Source organism: Ahaetulla prasina, chromosome 17 (assembly GCF_028640845.1).
Source record: "Ahaetulla prasina isolate Xishuangbanna chromosome 17, ASM2864084v1, whole genome shotgun sequence".
Taxonomy (NCBI): Eukaryota; Metazoa; Chordata; class Lepidosauria; order Squamata; family Colubridae; genus Ahaetulla; species Ahaetulla prasina.
Genome location: NC_080555.1, coordinates 109,633 through 134,603, shown reverse-complemented (window position 1 = coordinate 134,603; position 24,971 = coordinate 109,633). Strand labels below are relative to the sequence as shown.

Genomic DNA, 24,971 nt, shown 5'->3' with positions numbered 1-24,971 from the left:
TGCAGCAGATCCTGACAAATTTAACATAGCAATACATACAAATTTGCCTCTTAATAGTGCTCCTTTCTCAAATAAAATTATCTAGGAAAGAAAAAAGAAAGCGCCATGTTATTTCATATTGGGCTACTGTCCATGTTAAGGCAGTGCAAGAAGTATTAAAGAAAGCCATGAGTGTTGGGTTATTGTTTAAAATATTAAGTACACTTGCAGTTCTCTGTCCCAACTCAGCAGCTCTTGATGGAAAATAATTGCATAGTTTTATACTCCCAAAGGAGCCAAAAAAAGAAAAGAAAAACCTTTATCCACCATTCAAAATTCAGTCAAAACATAACTGGCATATGTCTATGTGAAATATCTGATTAGGAGGGCGTTCTTAGCCATCAAAGGCGTTTTCTTTATTTGTTGGAAAAATATTTGCAACAAATGCTGCAACACCTAAAGTGGGAATAATCAGGTGCTTTTAAAATATACCAATATTTCTGAAGGCTGGAGGTGATGGGAAGTTAATGTACTGCATTAGAAAACCCACAAGGAACAAAGAATAATTTCTGTCTTGTGTTCCCCCAGTCAGATTTTTTTTCTATACAGAACAGAGGTAGTCTGGGAAAAAATAGCTTGCACAGAAAGAAGGTTGTTCTCTGCAGACAAGAAAATATTACATAGGTGTATCTTCTGATGCTTTTAAAAGTATCTGGAGCAAAATCAGATAGCTAAGGATTCTTGCTGTGATGCCTCATTACCACCTTTCATCTCTCCATGTTCAAAGCTGCCTGCAGTGGTTTATTGGTCTTATTAAAGCCCCACTGATTTCCCTCCTGGTCTCCAAAATTCTCAAGTAGTTTGATTCCATCAAGAACAGCTTCATTTTTTCAATTAAAACTTTCTCTACTCAGTACAAACAACACCGTGACTTGATTCCTTCCCACCTAGCACATTCAGCTCCTGACGAGAATTTTAAAATATATACTTAAAAAAAAATCTCTGAAGCCCATCTCTAATTAACTGAAGCTAACACTAGCTAGAAGAGGCATGCTCAGAAGACCAGACAATTGTGGGAAAAGATGGGTGGGTTTGGAAGGAGGCAGCATCAGAAGAAGAGGGAGGTCACTGAACTGGAGTCACTCTTCAAAATACTTCCTTTCCAACACAGCCCCTGTGCAGTGTCAGAACACCCCAGAGACATAAAAATAGTCATAAAAAAGACATGAAACTGTTAAAGAGCCTCCAAGTTTCAGCCATTGAGAAAAATCTGAGTGATACTAATTTTAATCCCTTTGAAATAAAAAAATATGTTGGAGAATGATCAAAAAATTGTTTTTCTCTAATCTTGGAATTCAAAACTTTGGTCTAGAGGATTTGCTTGATTCAACAACTACAGTCCTGCACAAAAATGCAACCTCCCTGAATTCTACCCCCACCTTCTAGGGAACTGTCCCCAACACACTACTCTAGCAGCCCTTGCTCTTTAATGTGGAGTTTTCTTCCATGCTTCTAGGAAGTAAGGGGCATTAGTTTCCCCACTCCCATAAGCAGCTTACCAACCCCAACTGGCCAGCTCTTCCCCTTAATGAGAGGGGAACAGGGGTAGAGAAAATTATTGCATTCCCCATATCTCATGGGTCCAGATATGAAACGCACATCTTTTGTTTCTTCAGAACCGATGTATCAGTGTCTCTTTCTCCTGTTCTTTGCGTTTCAGCTCTTCTTTGTAACAGCACGAACAGAAATTCCCAGTCTCTGGATGTCCATAAAAACTGCAGTTGGGCTGTTTGCATTTGGTCTGCTGTACATTGTACAGCAGCCATGTTTTGCTTCGATCACCCTGCACAACTTTTGGAGAGCTACCATCTGTCTCGGTGCATTCTTGGTAGCCATTGTTGGACAAAACTGGGCAGGAAGAGCCTTCACAGTCCACCTCCGCATAACTAGGTGGCATATCCATCTCTGTAGTACAGAGGTGTCCCACCTGCTGGGACAGGTGGGAACGGCTCTGTGCACACTGCCTGGGCAGGGTAGCGTAAGAGGGGAAAGGAGCACAGAGGCCTCCAGCAACTTGTCTTCGGCCATCTTGGTAAGTAGGAGGATAGGTGCCTTCCACATTGCTCATCATAGAAGGCCGGGGAATGGTGAAGACTCCTGAGTGGCCAGTGGAAAAACTGGATATTTTAGTACCCACTGTGGCCAGATCTGAACTCTGGAGACTGTATGGCAACAGTCCTGGGTGGTCCATAGAGTTCAGCAGAGTCTCTTCTCCTTTGAGAGGATTGCCTTCTAAGTCCATCTTTTTGGCAGCTCCCCCATTGCCCAGTGCTACCATCTTCTTCTCGGCTTCCTTTTGTTTCTGCTCTGCAGAATAGCGCTCCTCAGCATCCAGGAGATACCGTTGGATCATCTCCTCTTGGTACTGGTGCCGGTGACTGGTCTTCAGCTGACCGGCAAAGATGAACTTGCGCTCCCCTTGCATGGTGGCTCGTAGGATGCTCAAACTCAACTTCACGTCACTGCTGTATTTGCAGTTATCGGGCTGCTTTTCTGAAGATGTCTTAGCTGGATCTGACTTCTCTGGAAGAGTTGAAAAATCTCCAAAAGATGCCTCCTCCTTACTGCTCTTCCTTATTTTCATGGAGCCTTTCTTTTTCTTCTCCAAGGTCTCCCCTTGTCCATTGCTCATTCCACCTTTGACTGTTCGGCTATGCATCAATCCGCCCATATTTTTTTTTAGCTTGCTCCCCAGAGTTTTGCCAAAACTTCCAAGTTTATTGGCTACGGAGTCGGCTCGTTTCTTCTCCTTGTCCTTTTCCCGCTCTTTCTTTGGTTTTTCTTTCTCCTTATCCTTGCTGCTGGTCTTGCTGCTGCCACTATTGCTTGCTGAGCTGCTGCAAACCGACTCCTTATCTGAATCCCCCGAGTCTGCAGCCGATCGGATCTCATCCCCTGCAGAAGCCGTTGGAGACTCCGGCTGAGCAAGAGGTGCCTAGAGAAAGAATGGAGAGATGTGCTACACGTAGGAAAAGGCAGCTGTGTGGTATTAAAAAAAACCTTTGCACTGCCAGGGAACGAGGAGACTGTGATTGGGTAGGAGAGGCTGTTCCATGTCATCTATTTCTACAGTAAAATGGATCTGTCTTAAGAGTGGAGCACCTTTTCCAGAAAGAAAAGATAACAATGGTTCAAGTAAGGATTATACAATTCTGGACACTATAAAGACACATCTATCTTTAGTATATAAAACTCTTTAAATCATAGTAGGTCAGTGGTGAAATGTAAAATTTGTTACTACCGGTTCTGTGGGCGTGGCTTGGGGGGGTAATGTGACTGGGTGGGTGTGGCCAACTTTTTTTTTTACTTTTAAAAGCATTTTTTCTACAACCTCTTCGGCTGAAGAGGTTGTAAAAAAATGCGTTTAAAAGGTTTAAAAGGTTTAAAATGCTTTTAAAATGATCCCAGCTGAGTTGCCTGATCGTCAGAGGGTTTTTTTTCTTTTAAAGGCAAAAAAAAATGCTTTTAAAAGGAAACAAAAGCCTCTAATGATCAGGCAACTCAGCTGGGATTGCCAGAACCTTTTAAAAGCATTTTTTCAGCTGAAGAAAAAAATGCTTTTAAAAGTTTAAAAAAAAAAAAAACTCTGATGATCCCATGGCTCAGCTGGGCATGGACAGGAGTGGGGAGGGATTTTTGCTACCAGTTCTCTGAACCACCCGCCGCCATCGCTACTGGATCGGGCAATCCGGTTTGAACCGGGAGCATTTCACCCCTATAGCAGACTGAATGTAAGTTGAGCAGCTCACATCACTTGCTAAACAAGCCACCTTTGCAACATTAGCACAAAGGCCTGTTTCATCTAATTCTGCTTAGCACAATTATTTTGTCTTCTTGAGAATAATGGATTTAAGTTACAAAAAGGCAGAGTCTCATTGAAAAAAATTGGGGGGGGAAACCCTTCCTGAACTGTTGGATAGGGAAAGCAATTGTCAAGAAGGGGAGGAGGAGGAGGTATGTTCAAGCAGAGGCTGAGCAGCCATTCATTGAGGATTATTTAAAGTGGATCCTTGAACTGAGCAAGGGTTGGACTCGACAGCTGAAATAATCCAAATCTAGAATTCTATGATAATAATAATAATAATAATAATAATAATAATAATAATATTTTAATTTTTATATTCTAGGGAGAACAGGAAAATAATTTGAAGTATCCCTCCCATTACATGGAATGTGATTCCTTTAACATTTTTTACCTGCATTTCACAAGACAAAGGGATCCACTTTACATTCATGTAGCTGTGCAGCAAATGCAACTTGGCTTCCAGTGAAAGTGTCACACTAAACAGGCATGGCCGTGTCAAAAACAAAAACAAAATTATGCCACTGAGTTAAATCGAAGCTCCTGTCCCTGGATCTTATAGCAATTCCAAATATGAAATAACATTTCAAATAAATAATACCCTGGAAAAATTATTGTAGATTTCTAAACAGGAAGTACTAGATTTCCTCACTTTTTTCACTCTAATTCATATTTCAAAAGACTGCCACTCTGTCGTTAGCAATTTCCCCTTTCCCAAGCGCAGAAAATCAGCAGTCAAGGCGGTTTAAATATTTTTTTTCCTCAGCTAACCCCCTCTACAAGAACCTGAACTGCTTGCGGTCAAAGGAGCTAAGTGGCAGATAGGAGTCCACGGAATTCAAGGTGGGCTGGACTCGGATCCCTTGTGAGCGCAAAGGGCCAGAGGCTGATGATGCACTTGACCCCTCCTCCCTGGGGCTCAGCCTGGTCACCTCCTGCACCTAACCTCTCATCTCTTGCGTGATTCTTTACCCCTTCCATTGCTTACTGTTCTTTACCAAGACCTATTTCTCTGGATATCTGTTTGTCCCCACTTACTCCTTTTAAACTCTAATATGAAAATCCAAAAATGTAGAAACTCAACATTTCTTCCACACTGAGCTCTCTCTTTTTTTTTTTACCTTGCCAATTTGACGTTATCATTGTCATCTTTACCCCACTCCCAGTCTTTCCCAGGATCCACTGCAAAGTGTACTGGAAGCAATTTGTGTTCAGAGTCTGTCAGAGGGATCACAGCTAGGTTGAAAAAGAAAAAAAAAACAGTTTCCTTAAGGTCCCTAAAAACAGAATTTGGAGTTGGGAAAGCAAAAGAAAGCCGTATATTTAATAGAAAGGGGATCATAGAACTCTCAGCCTGATGTTTTTACAGGATCCAAGGCGGAGAGCAAGGACAGAAGACAAGATAACAACAGAGCAGCAAACCGTTTTGTGCACACCTTGTTCCTTGACGGGCTCCTTTTGCTCCATGGACACCAGGGCAGAGAAATGGGCTTGGTCATAGGCCAGAACCAATGGCGAACGATGGCACTTGCTGGCAGGAACTTCCAGAGGCAAATAAATGCCCCCAAAGGGGATGGGAGCAAACGCTGGAAAGGAGAAAGAAGCCTCTTGTGAAACCAGGTTCCTCAATTACCATCATCATCATCATCACTGAGAGAATGGGTGCACCCAGCAGGGAGTTGCTGAGGGAAGTTTGCAAAAAATGGTCAAGAGAGCGAAGGACTTATATTGAATGAAGTAAAGACAGAAGAAACTGCTTTTGGGATCTATTCTGTGTGTGTGCTTTTCCTGGAAGGTTCTAAGAATTACACATGTGCTACATGCAGACTGGTGCCTTCCCTGGGAGAAAAGCAAAACTGTCCACCCCATAAGCTTATCAGAGATGACAAGGAATTCCTGGAACGGATGCAGGAAGCACTTTAGAGGTTCAACGGTACCAGGAAACCTCTCAGAACATAGAAGAAAAGTAGATGGTGGGGATCGAGAGATGGAGGAATGAGACACAAAGTTCCAAGTGTCGGCCCTGGAGGCCATCTTTTTTTTTTTTTGGATCTTCAGGGCTGCCACACTTAGTGCTCAGTGGTGGGTTTCAAAATTTTTTACTACCGGTTCTGTAGGTGTGGCTTGGTGGGCGTGGCAGGGGAAGGATACTGTAAAATCTCCATTCCCACCTCAATCCAGGGGAAAGTTACTGCAAAATCCCCATTTCTTCCCAATCAGCTAGGATTTGGGAGGCAAGATGGGAGCGGGGCCAGTCAGAATTTTTACTACTGGTTCTCCAAACTACTCAAAATTTCTGCTACCGGTTCTCCAGAACTGGTCAGAACCTGCTGAAACCCACCTCTGCTTAGTGCTGTGGGAAACTGGGAGGGGGTGTTACTTGGAACCCTGACACCAAGGTCTTCAGAAAGAGCTCTTATTCCTTGGACTTTCAGAAAAGATCTCCAGGCTCCCTTGCAGAATGGGTTTCCTAGACCCCCTCAATGGTTGCAGGCAATGGCATCTTTGGCTTGGAGAAGACAACTATGTGGAAACATAATGGATGTCTTCTTCAAGTATCTGAAGGGCTATGATGGAAAAGATGGGACAGAACTATACAGAATTGCTCCAGGAAGCAGGACAGAAACCGGTGAGTTCAAATTTGAAGAAACCTATTCAGGAGACTGCCAGAGAACGGGTGGGCCCTCCTTTGCTGGAGACCCTGAAATAGTGGGTGGATGGCCACTTGCAAGGAATACTGCTATACTGGATTTCTATGCTAAGCAAAAGTTTGAATGATCTGTAAGGTCTCTTCCAAACCTTATATTCAATGACTAAGTAAACTATGGACACTGAGAAAACTCTCAACTTTTACTATGAAACCAAAAGTAACCACTGAGACTACTCTGTGCGAATGACTCTTCCTTGTCTTGGCGCCTTCCAAGCCAGCCCTTGAATGTCAATATTGTTTGCAATAGAAATCGTGTCTCGATAGCCTTGTACAGAAGCTTTCCTCTGCAAGAGTTACTACTTGGGCCATTTTCCTTTCCAAATAAGAAGCATACTGAAAATAGCAATGGGCACGACCAAGGCAGATCACAGCCCCACTTTCTGAATGCACCTCACTGCACTCTTACCTTCTCCTCCAGAATCTCGCAACATGGTGTCTGCCACAACCACAATGGGCCTCTTCAATACATGGGAAAGGACAAAAACGTGGAATTCTTCCAGGCTCTCATACACAGGCTCCTCAGACCCTTCCACCCTGAAGAAAACAACCAAGAAGTGTGGGGAAGTGGGGGGGAAGAGAGAGGTGACTAAATGTTTAACGTTCTGCATGCTGAATCACTGTATTGTGCACCCCTTTCCTGTGTCACTCAGAAGAAGGCAGTCACCCTATGGATTGGAGGCAGCAGCCCAGGGAATGAAGATTGGCCTATTATACACACACGGCCAAGACAGGCATAAATTGCCATTTGGCGGGAATTAACCTAGGTGGCATAACCAGATGCAGTTTTCTGCTGCATGCGCCTTCACAAACAAGTGCATTTATTTCCATTAGAGCATCTTTTTAAGGACCCATAAAGTATCCCCCCAGGTAATTGAAGCCCTGGGCATTGCAATATCTTGCTTAACGAAACATCCTCCTTACCCTACACAGTTCCCACTGTTGGTGCCGTAATGCATACGGGGTTCACTTGAAGCCAGTTTGATCAGCTCATTCCACTCTTTTTGCCATTCTTCTTCTGTGTATACTAGACCAGACTATAAGATCGACAGAGACAGTGAAGAGAGTAAGAAATCTATATGCAAATGAAATGTCTCCTCTCGGTCATCCTATTTGAGAGGGTTTAAGATTATTCCCCAAGACTGGTCTGGGAGGAGCCGCTGCATTTAGGGGTTTAAAAAAGAGACCCCCATGTTTGACAGTCGAGAGAGTTAGGCTTCAAAAGGGACGCAAAGCTGACTCTCAGGCTAAAGAATCCCCATTTCTGAACAAAGCAGAGAGCCAAGACTGGCCACACCACTTCTCAAAGGCCGCTCCAAATCGTTACCTCTTTGTTTTGCTGGGTCTGCTGCCACCTCCAGCGCCGTTTCAGAGCCTCCCTCTCCACCCCTCTGTCCATCAGGGTGTAAAGGCATTTGCGGAGCATCAGATCCCTGTCGTGGAAACCCCACATACCTGGAGGTGGTAAGGAGGGAATAAGAAACAGCCTCCTTTTAAAGCAAGTTTAATTGGGCCCAATCCCATGTTCAATCATGAACCTATGTCGTGCTTGCCTTGATTTTGGTTTATAGTATTGGTGGCTTACAGTAGTCAGGAAGCTCAGCGGATGGAGGAGGAAGAGGAAGCGGAGGGTGGGGGGAGAGGAGAATTATCTGGGACATGCAGCCTGAGAAGAGGGCTCAAAAGGCTACTCAAAGTGATTCTGTGGTAACAGGTATTTGTCATTTTTACCAGGAAACTATAAACATCATAAGCTGTTGCTTATGGAAGGAAGGAGGGAGGGAGGGAGGGAGGGAGGGAGGGAATGAGAAGGAAGGATGGAAGGAAGGAAGGAAAAAAAAAGAAAGGTAGCCCAGCTGCCCAGCAGCAGAAGGAATGCACAGAATAAATGTGTACTTTACGACAAAAGATCCTACCTAGGGATGCAGCATGAAGTAGGCAATTTCCATCCCCCGTTGTTGCCAAGGGAAGCAGCCTTTGGCAGCTGGGATCTATGTTGGCCCACCAGTTCAGACGACCTAGGCAAGGAGAGAACAGATTGTGTGTGTGTATGTGTGTACGTACGTACGTACATACACACACACACACACACACATATATATATATACACACACACACTAAATACAAACAGGTGTTCTGCATTTGAGAGTGTATGGGTTGGAGCATTTCAAGGACACACTGCTGCTCTCTTCCTTTGGCCTAATTTCTGCATTTAGTGAGTTATTCCTTGCCTATTATGTAAAGAAAGAAATGATTTCTTAGAGACTCACCAACTTTGATTCTTACCTACTAAACTACAACAACTACTTGAGAGACAAAAGAGGTGACAGAAAAAGAAAGACTCAGCTGGATCTTAAAAACAAACTGGAAATGAAGAAGATTACCGCACTGTGCATTAATGAGTTTGTGGCAGAGTCATACAAAGCCAAAGAGATGAGGGGGAGGGTTAGCAGCAAACCAACCAAAGCAGTATTTCCCTTATAACTAGAGCAAAACTCTTGATCTTGCCTGAAATATGGCAATAACTGCCTCCAGCTTCCTTTACAAAAAAGAGATTAAAAAAATATCAAAATGTCATGGTTGCCCAGCAAGACAGGCAAAACAACATTTCTCAAGAACAACTCAATCCTACCAGAAGGCTCAGAACAAGAGAAACTTTTGATTAGAATGATTAATCACAGGTAAATCCCTTGCTTTCCCTGGAATGGCATGCTTAACAGGCTGGAGATCAGCAATGGGTCCTCCTTCGTCCTCCAAGAGAAAGGATCTGACTCTGTGATGGAAACAGACATGATTGGCCCTCAGCCACCAGCCTTCCTAAACAGACCAGCCGCTCCCCATTTCGGTGGCATGCAGCACAGCCAAGACCCACCCTGTCACTGAGCAGCAGAATTCCACAGAGCAAGAGAGATAAAAACCAAACCTGAGGAAAGCTAAAACACTGTTTACTTGAAAAGGATTTTTATTTTGTCTATTTCTTTTGGATACATCATCCTTTTTCTTTTGGCTATATCATCCTTTTTCTGCTACAAGCAATAGCAATAGCAAAAGCAAATTATGTTTGAAAGGAACATAAAGGCATTTCTGATTGCAAGATCTTTATAAGATCTTTATATTATTATTATTATTATTATTATTATTATTATTATTATTATTATTATTATTATTATTATTATTATTATTATTATTCTCATTATCATCATCATCATCTTCTTCTTCTTCTTCTTCTTCCAAGCCTCACAGCCAAGAAACTGCCTGAACATATTTTCCAAGTTGGACAATTTTAAAGTCCAAGTTAACCTTAAACCTTGTAACCTGCATAGAATGTAGGATGGTTTAGTCAGCACGGACCGCTCTTTGATGTAGGAGGTTCTGGGGAATTTTGAATCAAAGTGCCCTGGTGCTTGGCTCTAAAAATGACAGGCCCAGGAAGCAACAGCGCAAAAGTGATACCTAACCTATAACTTCTTCCAGCTTGGTAATTGAGCACGATCATCAGGTGGGCCCAGGAGAGGTTCAGCCTTTGCATCTCCTTTTCGAAAAGCAGCAACTCTCCACTCACCAGCCTGTTCCAGTGCCACCAGCATTGACTGCTCAATGAGATCCCGCTCGATGAAGTTCCGGAAGTCTTCACTATAAACATTCAGGTCAGGGAGCTGGAAGGTGCAGATCGGCATCTCCAAGAGATGCTCGCCGCCGCCGCCATTGCTGGAGACATGGGAGCGAGCCAAGGAGACGATGGTGGAGCTGGCATGGGAGATGCCTCGGGACAAGCGCTTCTCTGAAAACAGAAGACGAAGGGGAGCGGCTGCAGAGGCGGCATGCTTGTCCTCTCCAAACTGTGACAGGAACTCAAATACAGGAAAAATTCACCACCTTCCCCCAGATGCTGATTCCCTTTCCTTGGGATGCAGATAGTGCCTCTTTCCATAAAGGAATCATTTTCAGCACCAGGAGAAGCTCTTACCTTGAGTTATATCATCTTGGCGCTGCAGCTGTGGCCGGACACTCCGGGCAATCTCCTTCTCCACAAATTTAAAAGTGCGACTGTCATTGAAGGAACGGGGCAGGACCCCGGCATGGACCTGCCTCAGCTGCTCAAAATCATTCAGTGCAGCATTCAAGTCCCAGTTTTTCCCTAGGAAAAAGAAAGAAGCGTAAGCAGGTTTTGAAAAGCCAAGCCAACCTCCTCTTTTCCTTCGTAAGAAAATTTGGGAATCATTACCATCATCATCATCTAAAGGTGGTTCCCCCAATCTCAGCCTTTTATCTCTGCTTTCTCTAAATTTCTAGAAACAATGCGCTCAACCCTTTCTGCCCATTCAGGGAATCATCATAAGCATTAAGCATTTCACTGGAGGGAAACTGTCGTGGACGGAGATTTATGAGATACCCAACTATAGAATAAAATCCTACAACAAACCCCCACCTCAAGACGGGCAGCTTTGGGATGAGCTGCAGGTAATCATGAATAGCCGGATGTGGCATTTTCTGAGATGACCGTATTATTTTGCAACTCAGAAATGGATAACTACAAGGCAAGAGTCAAGGGTGGCAGTAAAAAGTGAAAACCATCTTCAAACTGAAGTTTTTACCTTCAAGCAAGTCTCTTGCCAATCCCGGCTCTGCCCCCGTTGAGCGAACAAAATCCGAGAGGACGACATCCATATCCAGGGTCATGAATTCCTTGAAGGTGGCTGGAACTGCAGGGACATCTAGCCGGGACAGTTTTTCATTCTAGAGAAGAAAAAGAGAAGATGGGAGTCTGGCTGGTTGCTACAGAGGTCATCAGACAGATTTGCCCCTTTGATTCAATGGAATAGAATAGAATTTTATTGGCCAAGTGTGATTGGACACACAAGGAATTTGTCTTGGTGGATAGGCTCTCAGTGTACATAAAAGAAAAGATACGTTCGTCAAGAATCATAAGGTACAACACTTAATGATAGTCATAGGGTAGAAATAAGCAGTCAGGAAACAATCAATTACAGTATAAATTTGCTTTTGGCACAAACCACCTGCCAAAGAACAGGGGGGCAGAATGGTCGGTACCCACATCCCATCATGAAATAAAGGGTGTTCTCATTTAATGACAGGCAACCTTAAGCAAAGCAGTCGCTAAATGAAACTGCAACTATGCTTGTCCTAACCCTAACCCTTACTCCAGCTTTCCTTTTTTTTTTACAGACCTGTGAAGGTTGTAAATGTGAAATTGCAAAGTTACTTTTTCATTACTGTCGTAACTAAGCAGTCACTAAACAAGTCAATGCTAAATGGCTATCTGTACTTCTCAAGACTTTATGCTCGACACTGCGAAACAAAAGCTGTAAACGATAATTTTAAAAGCACCGAATAAAGACATCCTTGTATTCTCAAAGAATAACTCTGGCATCTGCAAAAGCTCCAAAAGGCCAAGAATGCTAATTAAAATGAACACAAACGGATATTTCCATAAAATATGAATTGGATTTCAATACTCAAAACATGAATCTAAACTAGGAGAAAGGGGAGGATTTTTCAGCCACAATGGCAGAAATGGATATTTGTTTCAAATGGATTGAAAGTTCTCTAGAACTTCTGTCCTTACTTAGCAAAAGGATCATTCTCCCTATAGTGGAATTTCAGAGGCCATTCACATCAGAAAGAACCTTAAGAATATTTCTGCATGCTTTTCATTCAGATTTCTACTGGAATTACCACATTTGTTCTTTTTGCTATGAAAAAGATTAACAATGCTGCTATAAGGGGACCTCACAAGTCACTACCCAATAGCAATCTTGAAGACTGTTTTGCTCAACCCTGCTTAGGCAGCCTGCAAATTGCGCTATAAGTGATCTACAGCTGATCAGGTCTGCCAAGAAAGAAAGATTTACCCTTGCCCTGGAAGTCTGAAAAAGTAGCAGACAAAAGGGAGGGAGGGAGGAAGTCCTTGTTAATTTCTTGTTCTTGTCCAGCCAATTGCCAAACTTCAATCTCAAATTTTCCCCCAAGACATGTAATCCTTGGTGGAAGAAAGTAGTTTGCTCCACAGCCTTATAATCAGCATTTTCCTGCCCTCTCTACTGCTCTGCCTCAAATACACACCCACATACCCCAAACATGTTCCACGTTCCACTCCCTCTTACAAAGTAATTGGAAATAATTTTTTTCCTGTCTGTTGCCCAGCGCAACAAAAGTGGGAAGTACTGAAAGATTCAGAGGTGGAATGATAAGTGGACTAGACTGCTGACTGATATCTCCCATTAGAAATACTTTAATTGTTGCTTTTATTAACTATTGCTGCAATCTGCCCTCAGCCTTCCAATTGGGGAACAAACCCTAACAAAATTCTAAGAATCTTGATTTTGGGTGCTTTCCCCCTCCCCACTCCCAGGCTCCAAACAGACGAGCAAAAGTGCATCTCTTGGGTTAGTCCTCCCAAAGATCACACGACAAGTCCGAGCTTTACAGGCCCAGCAGTAACTTCTCTGCTGTATCGGAGAGAGAGGAAAACAAGAGGGCAGAGATTTCTTTGCAAAGAATCTGCTGGGTTGGCCTTTGTCACGCCTGACTTGCTACATCCCTGGATGAAAAATAATACCTCAAATGACTAACAGATTTTTTTTTGTTCTGTGGTAGGTACACAGAGGAGATAGAAACCTGCAAAAACTTTTAGATCTATAAACAATAATATGAAGTTTCTTTTCTTGACTTTCCTTAATTTGCACATGCACAATAATTGCATTTTAATCTCATCTGTAGGAGGCAAAAAAACCAGCAGGCACCATTCCCAATGACTTAGCAGGGAACAAGGGTGGTAGCCGGACATCTGAAGCTGCTAGCAATATGTTGCTTTGAATGCTGATGCCAAGACAGCAAGAATGCTACCTGTGCCATGGTGCGCGATATCCCCATCATATGGATAATGCTAAAGTTCTTTTGCTACCTGCCTAGAACATAAAAAGGTAAAGGTTCCCCTTGCACATATGTGCTAACCGTTCCTGACTCTAGGGGACGGTGCTCATCTCCGTTTCAAAGCCGAAGAGCCAGCGCTGTCCGAAGACGTCTCCGTAGTCATGTGGCTGGCATGACTCAACGCCAAAGGCGCATGGAATGCTGTTACCTTCCCACCAAAGGTGGTCCCTATTTTTCTACTTGCATTTTTTTTGATGTGCTTTCGAACTGGTAGGTTGGCAGAAGCTGGGACAAGTAATGGGAGCTCACCCCGTTACGCGGCACTAGGGATTCGAACCGCTGAACTGCCAACCTTTCGATCAACAAGCTCAGCGTCTTAGCCACTGAGCCACTGCGTCCCCTACCTAGAATATACACAATGGTTAAAAAAAATGCTATATGGAATAAAGCAGCAGATTTTTATGGATGTAGGAGAATAAGCTGGGCCACTCCCTGTGATACTTTTGAACTGAGGAAAAGGAATTGTTACTGATATGAAGCATGGATAACATTTCTATCTTTTAGGCTGGATAATAGAGAAGTAAAAGGAAAGTAGAATTGGGTCACTTTGCCTTAGAAGCTGGTTAGGCAAAATATCAGATTGACTTTTAAACAGAAGACAGTCCAAGAGGCTAGGAGAAGATAAGGGAGAAGTCCTTAATAATAGATTATTTCCCCATCTTTGAAACCAGCTATTACTATCCCTGGGGGATTCAAGAAGAAGGATTTGCTATTGGAAGGAATACATCTTTTTGTTATTGTGCTAAAGTCTCTAGTCTTAATTCACCTTCCAATCAGAAACACAGCCCCTAAAGCAAGGAGGGATTCTTCTAATAACCTGTCTGAAAGCCATATAAGCACAGCCAGTGACGTTATTTATCTACCAGTCACTTCTGAAGAAAAGGCAATAAAAAAAAATCAAGTACCAGCTTGGAAACTCAATGTGTATATGATATGCATCATCAGTCCTGTAATGATGTCATTTCCTTCCTTCCTTCCTCTTTTCCTTCCTTCCTTCCTTCCTCTTTTCCTTCCTCCCTCCCTCCCTTTTCCTTCCTTCCTTCCTCCCTCCCTTTTCCTTCCTTCCTTCCTCCCTCTGCTAGTCTGATTTTAAGTATGGTTATGGTTACCATAAGCAGTTCCATCAATCTTGAGGCCCCCTTTTCTTCAAAACACATAACCAAATCACTGCAGTCACTTGCTATTATCTCACAGTAACTATCTCTATGCACGAGGAACTATTTTACAAGAGCATACCTGAGTAAGTGTTTTTTTCAGATGTACTCATATAATGGTACTCTAAAACAATTCTGGGTTCTCAAAACCAAAATTATAGTTCTTATATAGCAGTAAGTCAAGGTCTATTTAGGGTAATTAGTTTAAAATAGGCCACCTCTGACAAAAGGAATAGAAGAGAAAGAATACAGGAAGCAAACCTAGAAGGAATGAAACTGAATTTCATAGACAAATTCCATAATGCTCCTTTATTTCTAGGGAACAAGCAAGGGAAAAGAAAGAGAGAACATAAGCAGTGACCAGTAATATTTTCCTTTAAAACACGGATGACTGCGTGCAAACCACAGCCTGACCCTGGGCTGTCAGGAACTCAAAAGTTCAGCGTCTCTTCAGGTATGATGCAGCCTCCAAAATATGCTTGCAGAGCCACCAAAGAAGTCTTGCCAGTAGTAGGGCAGGGCCATCTTGGTGCAAGGGAGGGAGGAGCGGCCCCTCTGGGAAAGCGACTAGCAACACATTGCCCTCATTCCTGGCCATTTCATTATTTCACTTATTTACCACAAACTGCCACCCCCTCCCCCCCAAAAAATACATAAAAATTAAAAAAACAAAACCTAAAATGGCTGGGGATCCAATCCACAGTGCAGTGTAACTACTAATGTAAAAAGGTTCCAAAACGGTATCTTGGAAAATTAGGTCGGCATTACCTGTTCCATATCACTGATAGGAAAGCCAGCACCCTAAGATTAACCTGAGATTTTTTCCTGAACTTTAACCTCAGCTTCTTTCCTCATAAAGGACTGATAAGAATGTAATTAAGCTGGGTGTTTTCTTTTTCTCCATATCTGCCAAAGCTGAACTTGAGCCAGGGAAATGGCAAATGCCCCCTTTACGATATGTTCTTAGCGGGGGCTTTCCAAACTGAAAAATAAGCAAACTTGCCAGCCCTACAAGGGTGGTGCATTTGCACATTCATGCCCAGGATGTAACGGATAGCATCCTCACTATAAATAGCTTCCTCTGGACAGGTCTTTTAGGTGCTCTGTCATGCCGAAAAGAAATGAGAGAAGGAGTGTCTGTACTTGGTTCAGGGAGAAAGGTGATGGCAAACACTTCACAAAGACCAATTACATCCACCCTCTCGGGCAGCCAGGCTTTTTGCAAACCAAAGCTTCCTGTTGCCCATTTTTAACAGGAGAAAACTTTGACACACGGAAACAGTGTGTAACTGGCATGGTGGAGGAAGGACAAAGGTTGCCATTTCTATGAGCGAGACTGGGAAAGCATCTGGCAGCCTTTCTGGGCCTCCTGGCAGCAGAGCCTGCACAAAGCTCCAGAGCAAGTTATTCACCTCACGTGACACCTTTTCCTAGGACATCAGGAGATCCCATGAGACCCTCCGTGACTTCGCCAACTATACTTGGCTCCGAACAGGCGCACACACATAGAGCACACACATAGAGAAACACGCACCAAAACACACAGGAGATCGGTCTAACCTATTCCGAGGAAGAAACACTTTCATATAAAAGAAAAGGTTAGATTCTGTACTTTGGAATACCACATGACAGAGACTAAGAAAAAGACTGTTATTTTTTGGAATAAGAACAGGGTACACATCATTTCTCACCAGCAACTGTAGCTTTAAACAGAGAAACTGTGCCAAAGAATTATTAGACACATTTTTTTAAAGTGAGTGATTAAAGGCCACCTATATAATAAAAGAATTTTAATGGGTGCAGGAATGTTTGCTCGTGGAATTCCAGCTGTGTATTCCAACTTACCTGTGACTCTTACTATAAATCAGTAAACTGTTAAATGATTCATGGGTCACATTTTATGACTTCATAGAGGGTGGAGAAGTCCACACCCCATTGGGTCCAACTTCATAACTTAACCTCTGCATCACAACGGGGAAACAATACACATTTATCAGGCTTTTTTCAACTTGGTCAAAATTATGTATAAATTGTGAATATTTCCCCTCACCTTTCATGCCAAAAAGCATGAAAGGCGCAACGTAAAATAGAAAAATGTTCAGGCACAATATAAAATGGAAAGTCCTGCCAAATGTCTTCCATTTAGTTCTCTTCAATTCCAGTTGCTGAATCATAGGTTTTTAATAACAAAAATAGATTATCTTATGTTTGATCAGGGGAGGAGGGCAACAATGACACGGGTGAGATCTAGCAAAGGCTAAGGCGAGCTAAGCATCTTAAACTGCAGACATGGCACAAGATCAAATGAATGCTATTCAGAAATACATTGCTTGGTAAGTCCACAAATCATTTTGCCTTCCCCTTCCTTATCCCAGGACATCAGATACAGCCTGGCCCAAATGTGGGGGTTCCACTTACAGCCCCTTGCCATGAATTGGCCTCTATTTTTAAATCCATCCTCCAGCAGTGAATTGCAGATTTAACAACGCACTGTGCAGCCCTCCCAATACATTCACCTTTGTTGTGATCCAACCTTCTCCCACAAAATATGTTCCCAGTCATGCAGCACTTTAATCCCAATCCATGCATAATCCAATAGCCAAACAGGATACAGTTTTATAAACCAGGAGATCCTTAACAGCAAAATATGTGTTTATAAAAGTTTAAGAAGTCTACTAACTTCCCAAGGACCTAATTGTGAGGCTTACTTACTCCCCACTTTAACAGTAGATAATTTCTGAGCTTTGAAAAGATTCTTGACAGGCAGAAAACTAAGTGCCGTTTTTTTTCCCCCTCTTATTTTTCTGCAGGAAAGATGGCTGGAGAGGTGGTATCTTATCGCAAATTCCTGTGCATAAAATGTAGAAGAGGCTCTTTGATAGAGGAGAATGCTAGAGAAATTCACTTTTGCTGTTTGAAAAGGTGAGGAAGAGCTCCCCTCCCCCCCCAGCTACATTATGACTTTAGCAATAATTGCCTTCAGGGGGGAAGAGACCATCGGTTCTTTCTTCTGCTGCCAATCACATGCCACGGTGAAGGAAAAAGGGGTATGAAGAGGATATTTTTATCTATATTTATCTGATTTCTCTAAACACCCTTTCCAACAAATGACCCTGAGTGGCATACATTATAAAACAAAAATAATTAAACTGCTATAAAATAAATATAGATGCACCAAGTAAAACTGTTATTATGAATGATAATACAGCTAAGAAATGGGGCCCTTAATTTTATCTTTCCTACTTGCTACGACCCAATCCTTCCCCAAATCTCCCCAGCAGAGAAGAGGCAAGAAACTCTCACATTTGTTGGTTGGGCCTAAAGCAAATGACTTGAGTAATCATGCAGCACTCCAAGATGCAAATATACTCCAAGGTACAAGTATGATCACTATGCAGCCACATTATCCAACAGCAGCCCTGATCTCAGAAGAAGTAAGGGCAGAAGTCTAACAACTGAAGCTTGTATTCCCCAAAGCAAGTTCCATCAAGTTCATCATGGCTTTTTCACATACATACACCCCTGCATGGGGCATAGCCTTACAAGAATGTTGCTTGAGAAAGGAAAGATGATACCCAAAGTTGTATCATAAAGATATGCCAAATAATTTCAGATGTACTATATCTCAGGTCTAGCCAATGTTCAAGCAGTTGGACCAGGAGAGGCCCTAACCCTAACCCTAATATCTTTGTCAACATCCTAACCTAACTCATTGCCTAAATTCCAATCTTCAGGCCATTAACTCTACCATACCAATTTGTACATAAAAACAAGTGTTCCTCTGTTTTAGGCATTCAGTTACTTGCAACTGTAATTTGTAGGGAAGATAGCAAGCAGCATCGATAAAAATAAACTTAAAACTAGATGACTAGGCTAAAACATGCAGACACTTGGAACAGTACCTATGAAAGAGAACATCACCAATGCAACCAATGCACATAAGGCAGCGGTAAACGTATGTAACAAATCTTTAAATGGATATGCATATTTATCAGCCAGATTCTTGAATGTTTAATGTAAGCCAAATTAGCATACATATTAAAACAAAAAGTATAAAGCCTTTATTAAGCTAAGGAGCGTGAACTAAGGAGAAATTTCCTGACAGTTAGAACAATTAACCAGTGGAACAACTTGCCTGCAGAAGTTGTGAATGCTCCAACACTGGAAATTTTTAAGAAAATGTTGGATAACCATTTGTTTGAAATGGTGTAGGGTTTCCTGCCTGGGCAGGGGGTTGGACTAGAAGACCTCCAAGGTCCCTTCCAACTCTGTTGTTGTTATTATGCCTTGGTAAATATCTATCTACCTACCTACCTATCTACCTACCTGCCCAATGATTAAAAATGCTTGGCAATCTTCCTAACTAAAAGAAATATATCCAGATGATTGTATTTTATGATTATGATTTATTACTAGCTGTTCATATGTACACTGGAGCCTATGCACCAGAGACGAATTCCTTGTGTGTCCAATCACACTTGGCCAAGAAAGAATGCTATTCTGCTCCTGCTGCTGTTCCTGCTCCCGCTCCCACTCCATTCCATTCTGGACATCCATTCAGCCAATAGGAAATGCTTTATGGAAAGCCCCATCTAAAACTAAGCAAAATCCCTGCATTCCATCAGAGAGGGTGTTTTATGGTGAGGGCACCCTCTTGGAAAAGCCTTGTTTTCTTGCCTCAGAAAAGGAAAGGAAAGAGCAAAGGAGGCAGCTACTCTGCTGGAAATAGGCGGCCTCTCATTAGGTTTGCTGGGGAATGGAAGCAGAAGGGTGCTGTTACCCTCCTTTCCTGCTTGAGATGCTTCCTGAAGGCACTGGATTGCATGCCAAGGGGGGAAAGAGTTGGATGCCCCAAGGGGCTGGGCTCTCAGGACCCCTGGTAACAAAGGTCCTATGAAAGCACGGAGCCTGGACCTCCTTCACTGGAGTGGCTGTGGGAGGAAGCCAGCTGGGCCTTGGGACTTTGTAGGACAAGAGGGATTCCAAGATAAGAGCTATTACCCAGCTGGATCCACAGACTTCTTCCCATTTGCCTCTGGCATTTGGTAGACAAAAATGTGCCATTCAGCTTAAGTGGCCATCTCTTCCAAAAAATAAGCACTAAGCTTGAAATTACTCACATCTGCCTCAGCATTAATAGATATTTTTAAAAAATCCAGATACTTAACACAACTTTCATTGATTGCTCCTAGGAATTTTAAACAGTAATTCCTAACTCGGTAGAGTACCGTTATTTTACAAAACAGGCATGACAGTTCTCACAGCTTACAGAAATTTCTATTCTATGATGTGGAGGAGTCAGCAAAGAAATGGCTGCAATTCTTGAGATTCCAAAGAAGCCCTACCAAATTCTCATCCTCCACAGTTAAAGTTGTAGAGAGGCCTCCCACTCCAGTGTTTATTCTGTTTTGAGTGGTGGAATGACTGTAAGGAGCAAATGATTTTTTTTTTAAATTTGAATTTATATCCCGCCCTTCTCCGAAGACTCAGGGCTGCTTACATTGTGTAAGGCTTTAAACTATTTAAGGTAGAGAAGAGCGAATAGAGCAGTTCCTTCTTTGTAGTACTGTATCATCATCCACATGATGGAGGCTTATCCCTACACAGCTGCTTCCTTGAGTTCTTAGCAGCTTATTTCAATGTCTTCTCAAGCCTCAGCCAGCGGCTGGATCAATAGTATACTAAAGGGTTCACCTGGAAGACTGCTGCCAGAAACACACAAGAGGGCAAGATCAGAAGGTCAATGGGACCAAGCAAATATTGAGAACAGATGGCAGTGGGGTTGAGCCTACTGACAACAAGGCAAGCAGAAGCAGCTAGTCTACAAGCAAGATCCGAGGTTAAAGTGAAAGTTGACAGGTCACCTCAGCTGCTCCAGAAATCATCACTGGACTCACAGATGAACTGACCCAGAACACACACTTTCCCATCTGAATGAAACAAATACAAGGAAGGAAGGAATTCAGGCCATCCAGGATCTCCATGGAATGAGAAGGTTAACTTAAGGACGTAGGACTCGTCCCAGTTCTGGCTCTGCCTGTGGACTCACCAAATAGCCGGAAGGCCCTGCAATGGGCCCAAGGATCAGTTTTCAGCACTGCAGGCAGAGCTAAACCCAGAGAAAATGGACATAGGTCAGCAGAGGTTGGAGCTGGTACGTCTTGGTGCAAGGAAGCTGCTTAAGGAGAATGAATGGCTGTCATCATTCAGCAGCAGTAGGGCACAGAATGCAGAAGAGCCTGATCCTGTTTCTAGGTATGGGTGAAAAAAAGACTGCACTGCCCCAAACCCCAAGAGTCAGCCACTACTGCTAGCTGCCAAGGCCCGGCTGAGCTGGCTGCATCAGCCACATGACTCACTGTAAGGAAATTCCTGGCATGGCCCTTTTCTTTCAGAAGGGCTTCTGGGATGCTGCTAGGTTGAAGAGCAGCCCCGTGTAAAGATTGGCTCCCACAAGGCACCAAGCCTTTCCTAAGCAGCCTTTGTTTGGATGGGCGTGTTCTGTTCATAAGAACAGGGCTTGACGGGCAGGCACTCATCAGCCAAAGGCACAGAAATCTTTCTAGCCAAGCCCCGCGATTTCATCACACAAAGTTAATCACATCCCTCACTATCAAAGCTGCAGGAGCCAAGAGCACAACTCCTTGCCCAGAAGACTCGTGCTTTGCTCCCAGGAAGACGGAGGCAGACAAGAGAGAAAGGCCAACTGCCTAGACAGGACTTCACTTCCCTCCCTCCCTCCTTTGAAGGCAAAAGGAAAGAGACTTTTCCACTTCCAGTAGCCACATCATTTGAGGGACTTGTTTTCTAGGAGTCAGCACGGCAACGTTTACTTGCCTCACAGTGAAAATCAGTAGCAGAGGTCCAAGGACCGAATTGTCACTAAAGCCGTCCCTGTCCTCCAGGACAGTCATTGCAAAGCAAAGGACACTCATCTCCAAGAGCACCTACTTCTGTGAGGAAGCCTGTTCACTTGGATAAAATACTCGCTTCCAGAAAAGCCTGGCTCAATTCGGACCTCATACCCAAGCAGTTGCACAGGTAGAAAACCAATCACTCTCTCCTTGTCCTCTGACATCACGTCAACTGCAAGGGACCATGTTGGGTGTCCACACCTGGCAAGCTGGTTAAGGTTTGCTGCGTGGGGGAAAGACCTTTACGGTATCCTCCAAATACAGCCTGTTGAGGAACAGAGGCTCACTCCCTGCTGCCAAACGGGCAGGATCTGCTTGCTGGAGGCATTACGAGGCTGCATCGTCTATAGCAAGGATCTCCAACCTTGGCAACTTTAAGACTTGTGGACTTCAACTCCCAGAATTCCTCAGCCAGCTTTGCTTTGCTGAGGAATTCTGTGAGTTGAAGTCCACAAGTCTTAAAGTTGCCAAGGTTGGAGACCCCTGGTCTACAGATAGCAGTCAGGTCCAAAGCACGTTAAGGGCTCCCAACAAGCATCCGGGAGGAGGGACCACAAAACTTTTTGGAAGAAAACACACCCGCTGGAAATCACCTTCTCTTAGACAGGCGGCTGCTGGAACACCACAGGAAACAGCCCTGCTCCTGTGGAGCCCAAGGGGTGGCAACCAAGGACTGTCCCGTCCCCCACCCCAAAGGATTTCCAGGCTGCCAAGGAGGCCTAGCAGGAATGGAAGGGGTTCCAAACGAAAGGAACCGGGGCTGAGGGGGCTCTGCTTCCTCCAGAAGCAAAGGGCCAGGGAGGGATGGGGAAGGCTGCTTGGAGCTGGGCTGGGCAGCAAGGAAGGTTCGCTGGACTCTCCAAAGGCAGGCCTCTGAAGCAGCCAAGGGGCCTCTTTCCTGCTTGTTTTCACAGCCCCTTTTAAGGCCAGGGGGGAGGCCGGAGAGGCCTTATTTCCTGGGGGCCCACTGGGTACCAAGCCGTCCGGGAAGCAAGTCTGGGTCATCCTCAGCCGGCCCTCAACCTTTCACTTCGCCCTCGCGGCGGCGGCGGCGTCTGTCATCGCGCCCTCCTGACCCCGGACAAGGGCTTGTGGAGTCAAGCGGCGCCCCGGCCCTTCTTGCACCCGCGCAGCGCATCTGCTAAAATTAGCCCGGGAGGATTCCGGGGGCGGGGGTCGATTCCAGCCGCCCTTCGGCGGAGACTTCCCGGCCGGCCAAAAGCGAAAGTGGCGGCCGACTCTCGGGAGAGGCCAGGAGTTAGCCGAGCCCGGGAAAAGGAGGATGCGGCGGCCGATCGGAAGAGGCCGGGAAGCGAAGGCGAAGGGGACCCGGGGGAAAGGCGCCCGGCCCGTCCGAGCCACAGGCAGGGAAGGCTTCGGCCAACAAACGGGCAGAGGCCAGGGAGCCGGCGGGTCCTGGGCGGGCTTGGAGGCGGCTCTCGGGAGCACTTGGGATGGCAGCCGGCTCCCCACCACTTACTTACCCTGCTCGTCCTCGGCCGCCGCCATCCCGGCTCCGAGGAGGCCCAGACCGAGAGGCGAAACCTCGGCCGGATGGCCTCCCGGAGACCGACCGGAAGGAGCGGAGGAAAGAGGGCGGCGGCGCCCCTTTTCCGCCCGCTCCAGGCCCCGCTCGCCCCTTCCTCGCTCTCGCTCGCTCGCTCGCTCTCTGCGCGTGTGCGTTGCTCCAGCGTCCCCTGCTCTTTCGCCCCGGAACTCCGGTGCGCTGGATCTTCTTTTCTGCCCGGAGGTGTTTCTCGGGTGCTCCAGGGCGGGGTCCAGGCACCGGGCAATCTCGTGGGGGGCGGGGCTTTCCTCGTGAAGGGGGGGGGGTTCCCGGAGGGGAAGGCGGGGGTGGCGAGGGCTCCCCTCCGGGCTGGGTCCGAGGCCCGCCTCTCGGTCGGTCGGGATGGGCTGAGGGCGGACGCAGATGAGCCAGCGCTTGCTGGCCCCTTCCGCCCTCCCTCTGTCTCTGGGTGGCCTCGCTCGCTCGCTCGCTGTCTTTCGATGCCCAGATGCCTCCCGACTTTGGGGACGCGCTTCCGAGAGAGCGGTGCCCAAGGCGGTCCCGCCCAACGAAGCAGGGTAGAGAAAGGGCCCGTAGAGTAAAATACCGCTGGAGGAGGCTTGTCTTTAAAGAGGGGGCTGCAGTCTACATCCTAACAAAGCGAATTCCTCCACAGACGTCTTTCCCCACTGTAAATTTGGCCACTTTGACCAAAAATAACCTCTTCTGTCTATTCAGCCGGACTTATTCTCCGGGATGCCTTTTGAATCGGTTATTCTGCTAATCGGTTCCCTGGGAGTGAACTCTGGAATTCAGTAGGATGGGCCGTGTTACGAGGTTTATGTGGACTTATGTAGCTGCATTTCCGGAAACGTTGGATGCAGTGCAATACAACTGACTAGCACCGGTGAGGTTACCTAGTCTGGATAATGAAATGCCTACAAGAAAACAACCAAGCTCAGAGAGCACCAGGAACCACCAGTTCCTTCCTCTTTGTTACCCCACTTAATGCAGAGAAACGTTGGCTGGCACACAGTGATGCAAAGGGCAGATCCAGTAACCAAACTGCCCAGATTTTGTAAGTGCCGTGTTATTGCCAGGCAACTGGCTGAAAGTGAGCTTTCACATAATATAGTGCTGTATGGATGAGTGTACCTGTCCTTTAAAAACTTATTGCAGTTTGTACTTTTATTAAATAAAAATATGTACCGGGAACAGGGCGTTAGGATGTCATTTGGCCTGGAATAATATTCAGGTATAAAGATAGCATCCTGTGAAGTAATAAAGCATGATAAACTACTTTACTGACCATCCCATATACTGGGAATTTGATCGGATTACTTGCTTTTAATCAGCCTTTTTGGTGTGGGCAAAGCCACCATCAAAATAAACCTGAAGTACTATTCACTCTTGTTCTTTTAATAACTGGACTACAAATGGGCTCTCTCCTGGAACTGGACAGGACCGCTGTACCTAAATCTTGCTGCTATCTGGTAGGAAAATAGCTTCATTGGAACTGCCAACACGTATCTTTTCCTGCATGAATGAGTGCACAGACATTGTAACTAAGGACATCTGGTCACTTGTCAAAAAGATATACAACGTAATATTTGGAGTCATATCCCATGACTAACATTACATTAGTTTAAAATAGTGAAAATGTATATTACAAATAATATTCATATTCATAGTCAAATTCTTCCCCAAGCATTCAGAAAAATAATTAAAATGCTTACTTCATTCCCTGAAAACATCCAGCCCTCAACTTGGGTGAATCTCCAGAAAAAGAAAGTTCCAGAACAGAGGATTCTTTACTGTTTCACACAGCTCTTCCCAAGAAGAAGAAATAAATCTCGGTCTGAGGACCTCAGTGCTTATCTTCCCATTCAGCTTG

General features: G+C 44.7%; 1 protein-coding gene across 6 annotated transcripts; it reads right to left on the bottom strand.

The window, feature by feature from the left end:
* Positions 1–377: 377 nt before the first annotated feature.
* Positions 378–24,971, bottom strand: OTUD7B (OTU deubiquitinase 7B). 6 transcript variants are annotated; one of them, XM_058159834.1, is made up of 13 exons: positions 23,055–23,186; positions 20,706–20,765; positions 11,144–11,285; positions 10,516–10,686; positions 10,111–10,329; positions 8,465–8,566; positions 7,876–8,003; positions 7,473–7,585; positions 6,958–7,085; positions 5,278–5,427; positions 4,963–5,077; positions 4,236–4,320; positions 378–2,974 (listed from the first exon to the last, which is right to left on the bottom strand). In XM_058159834.1, the coding sequence occupies exons 3-13, from the start codon at positions 11,226–11,228 to the stop codon at positions 1,652–1,654; spliced, it is 2,619 nt and encodes an 872-aa protein (XP_058015817.1). In that variant the 5' UTR covers positions 11,229–11,285; positions 20,706–20,765; positions 23,055–23,186; the 3' UTR covers positions 378–1,651. The 6 variants fall into 6 exon arrangements, with proteins under 6 accessions (XP_058015817.1, XP_058015816.1, XP_058015815.1 ...); XM_058159833.1 differs by lacking the exons at positions 20,706–20,765; positions 23,055–23,186 and adding an exon at positions 24,814–24,971; XM_058159832.1 differs by lacking the exon at positions 20,706–20,765 and having other exon boundaries at positions 23,055–23,325.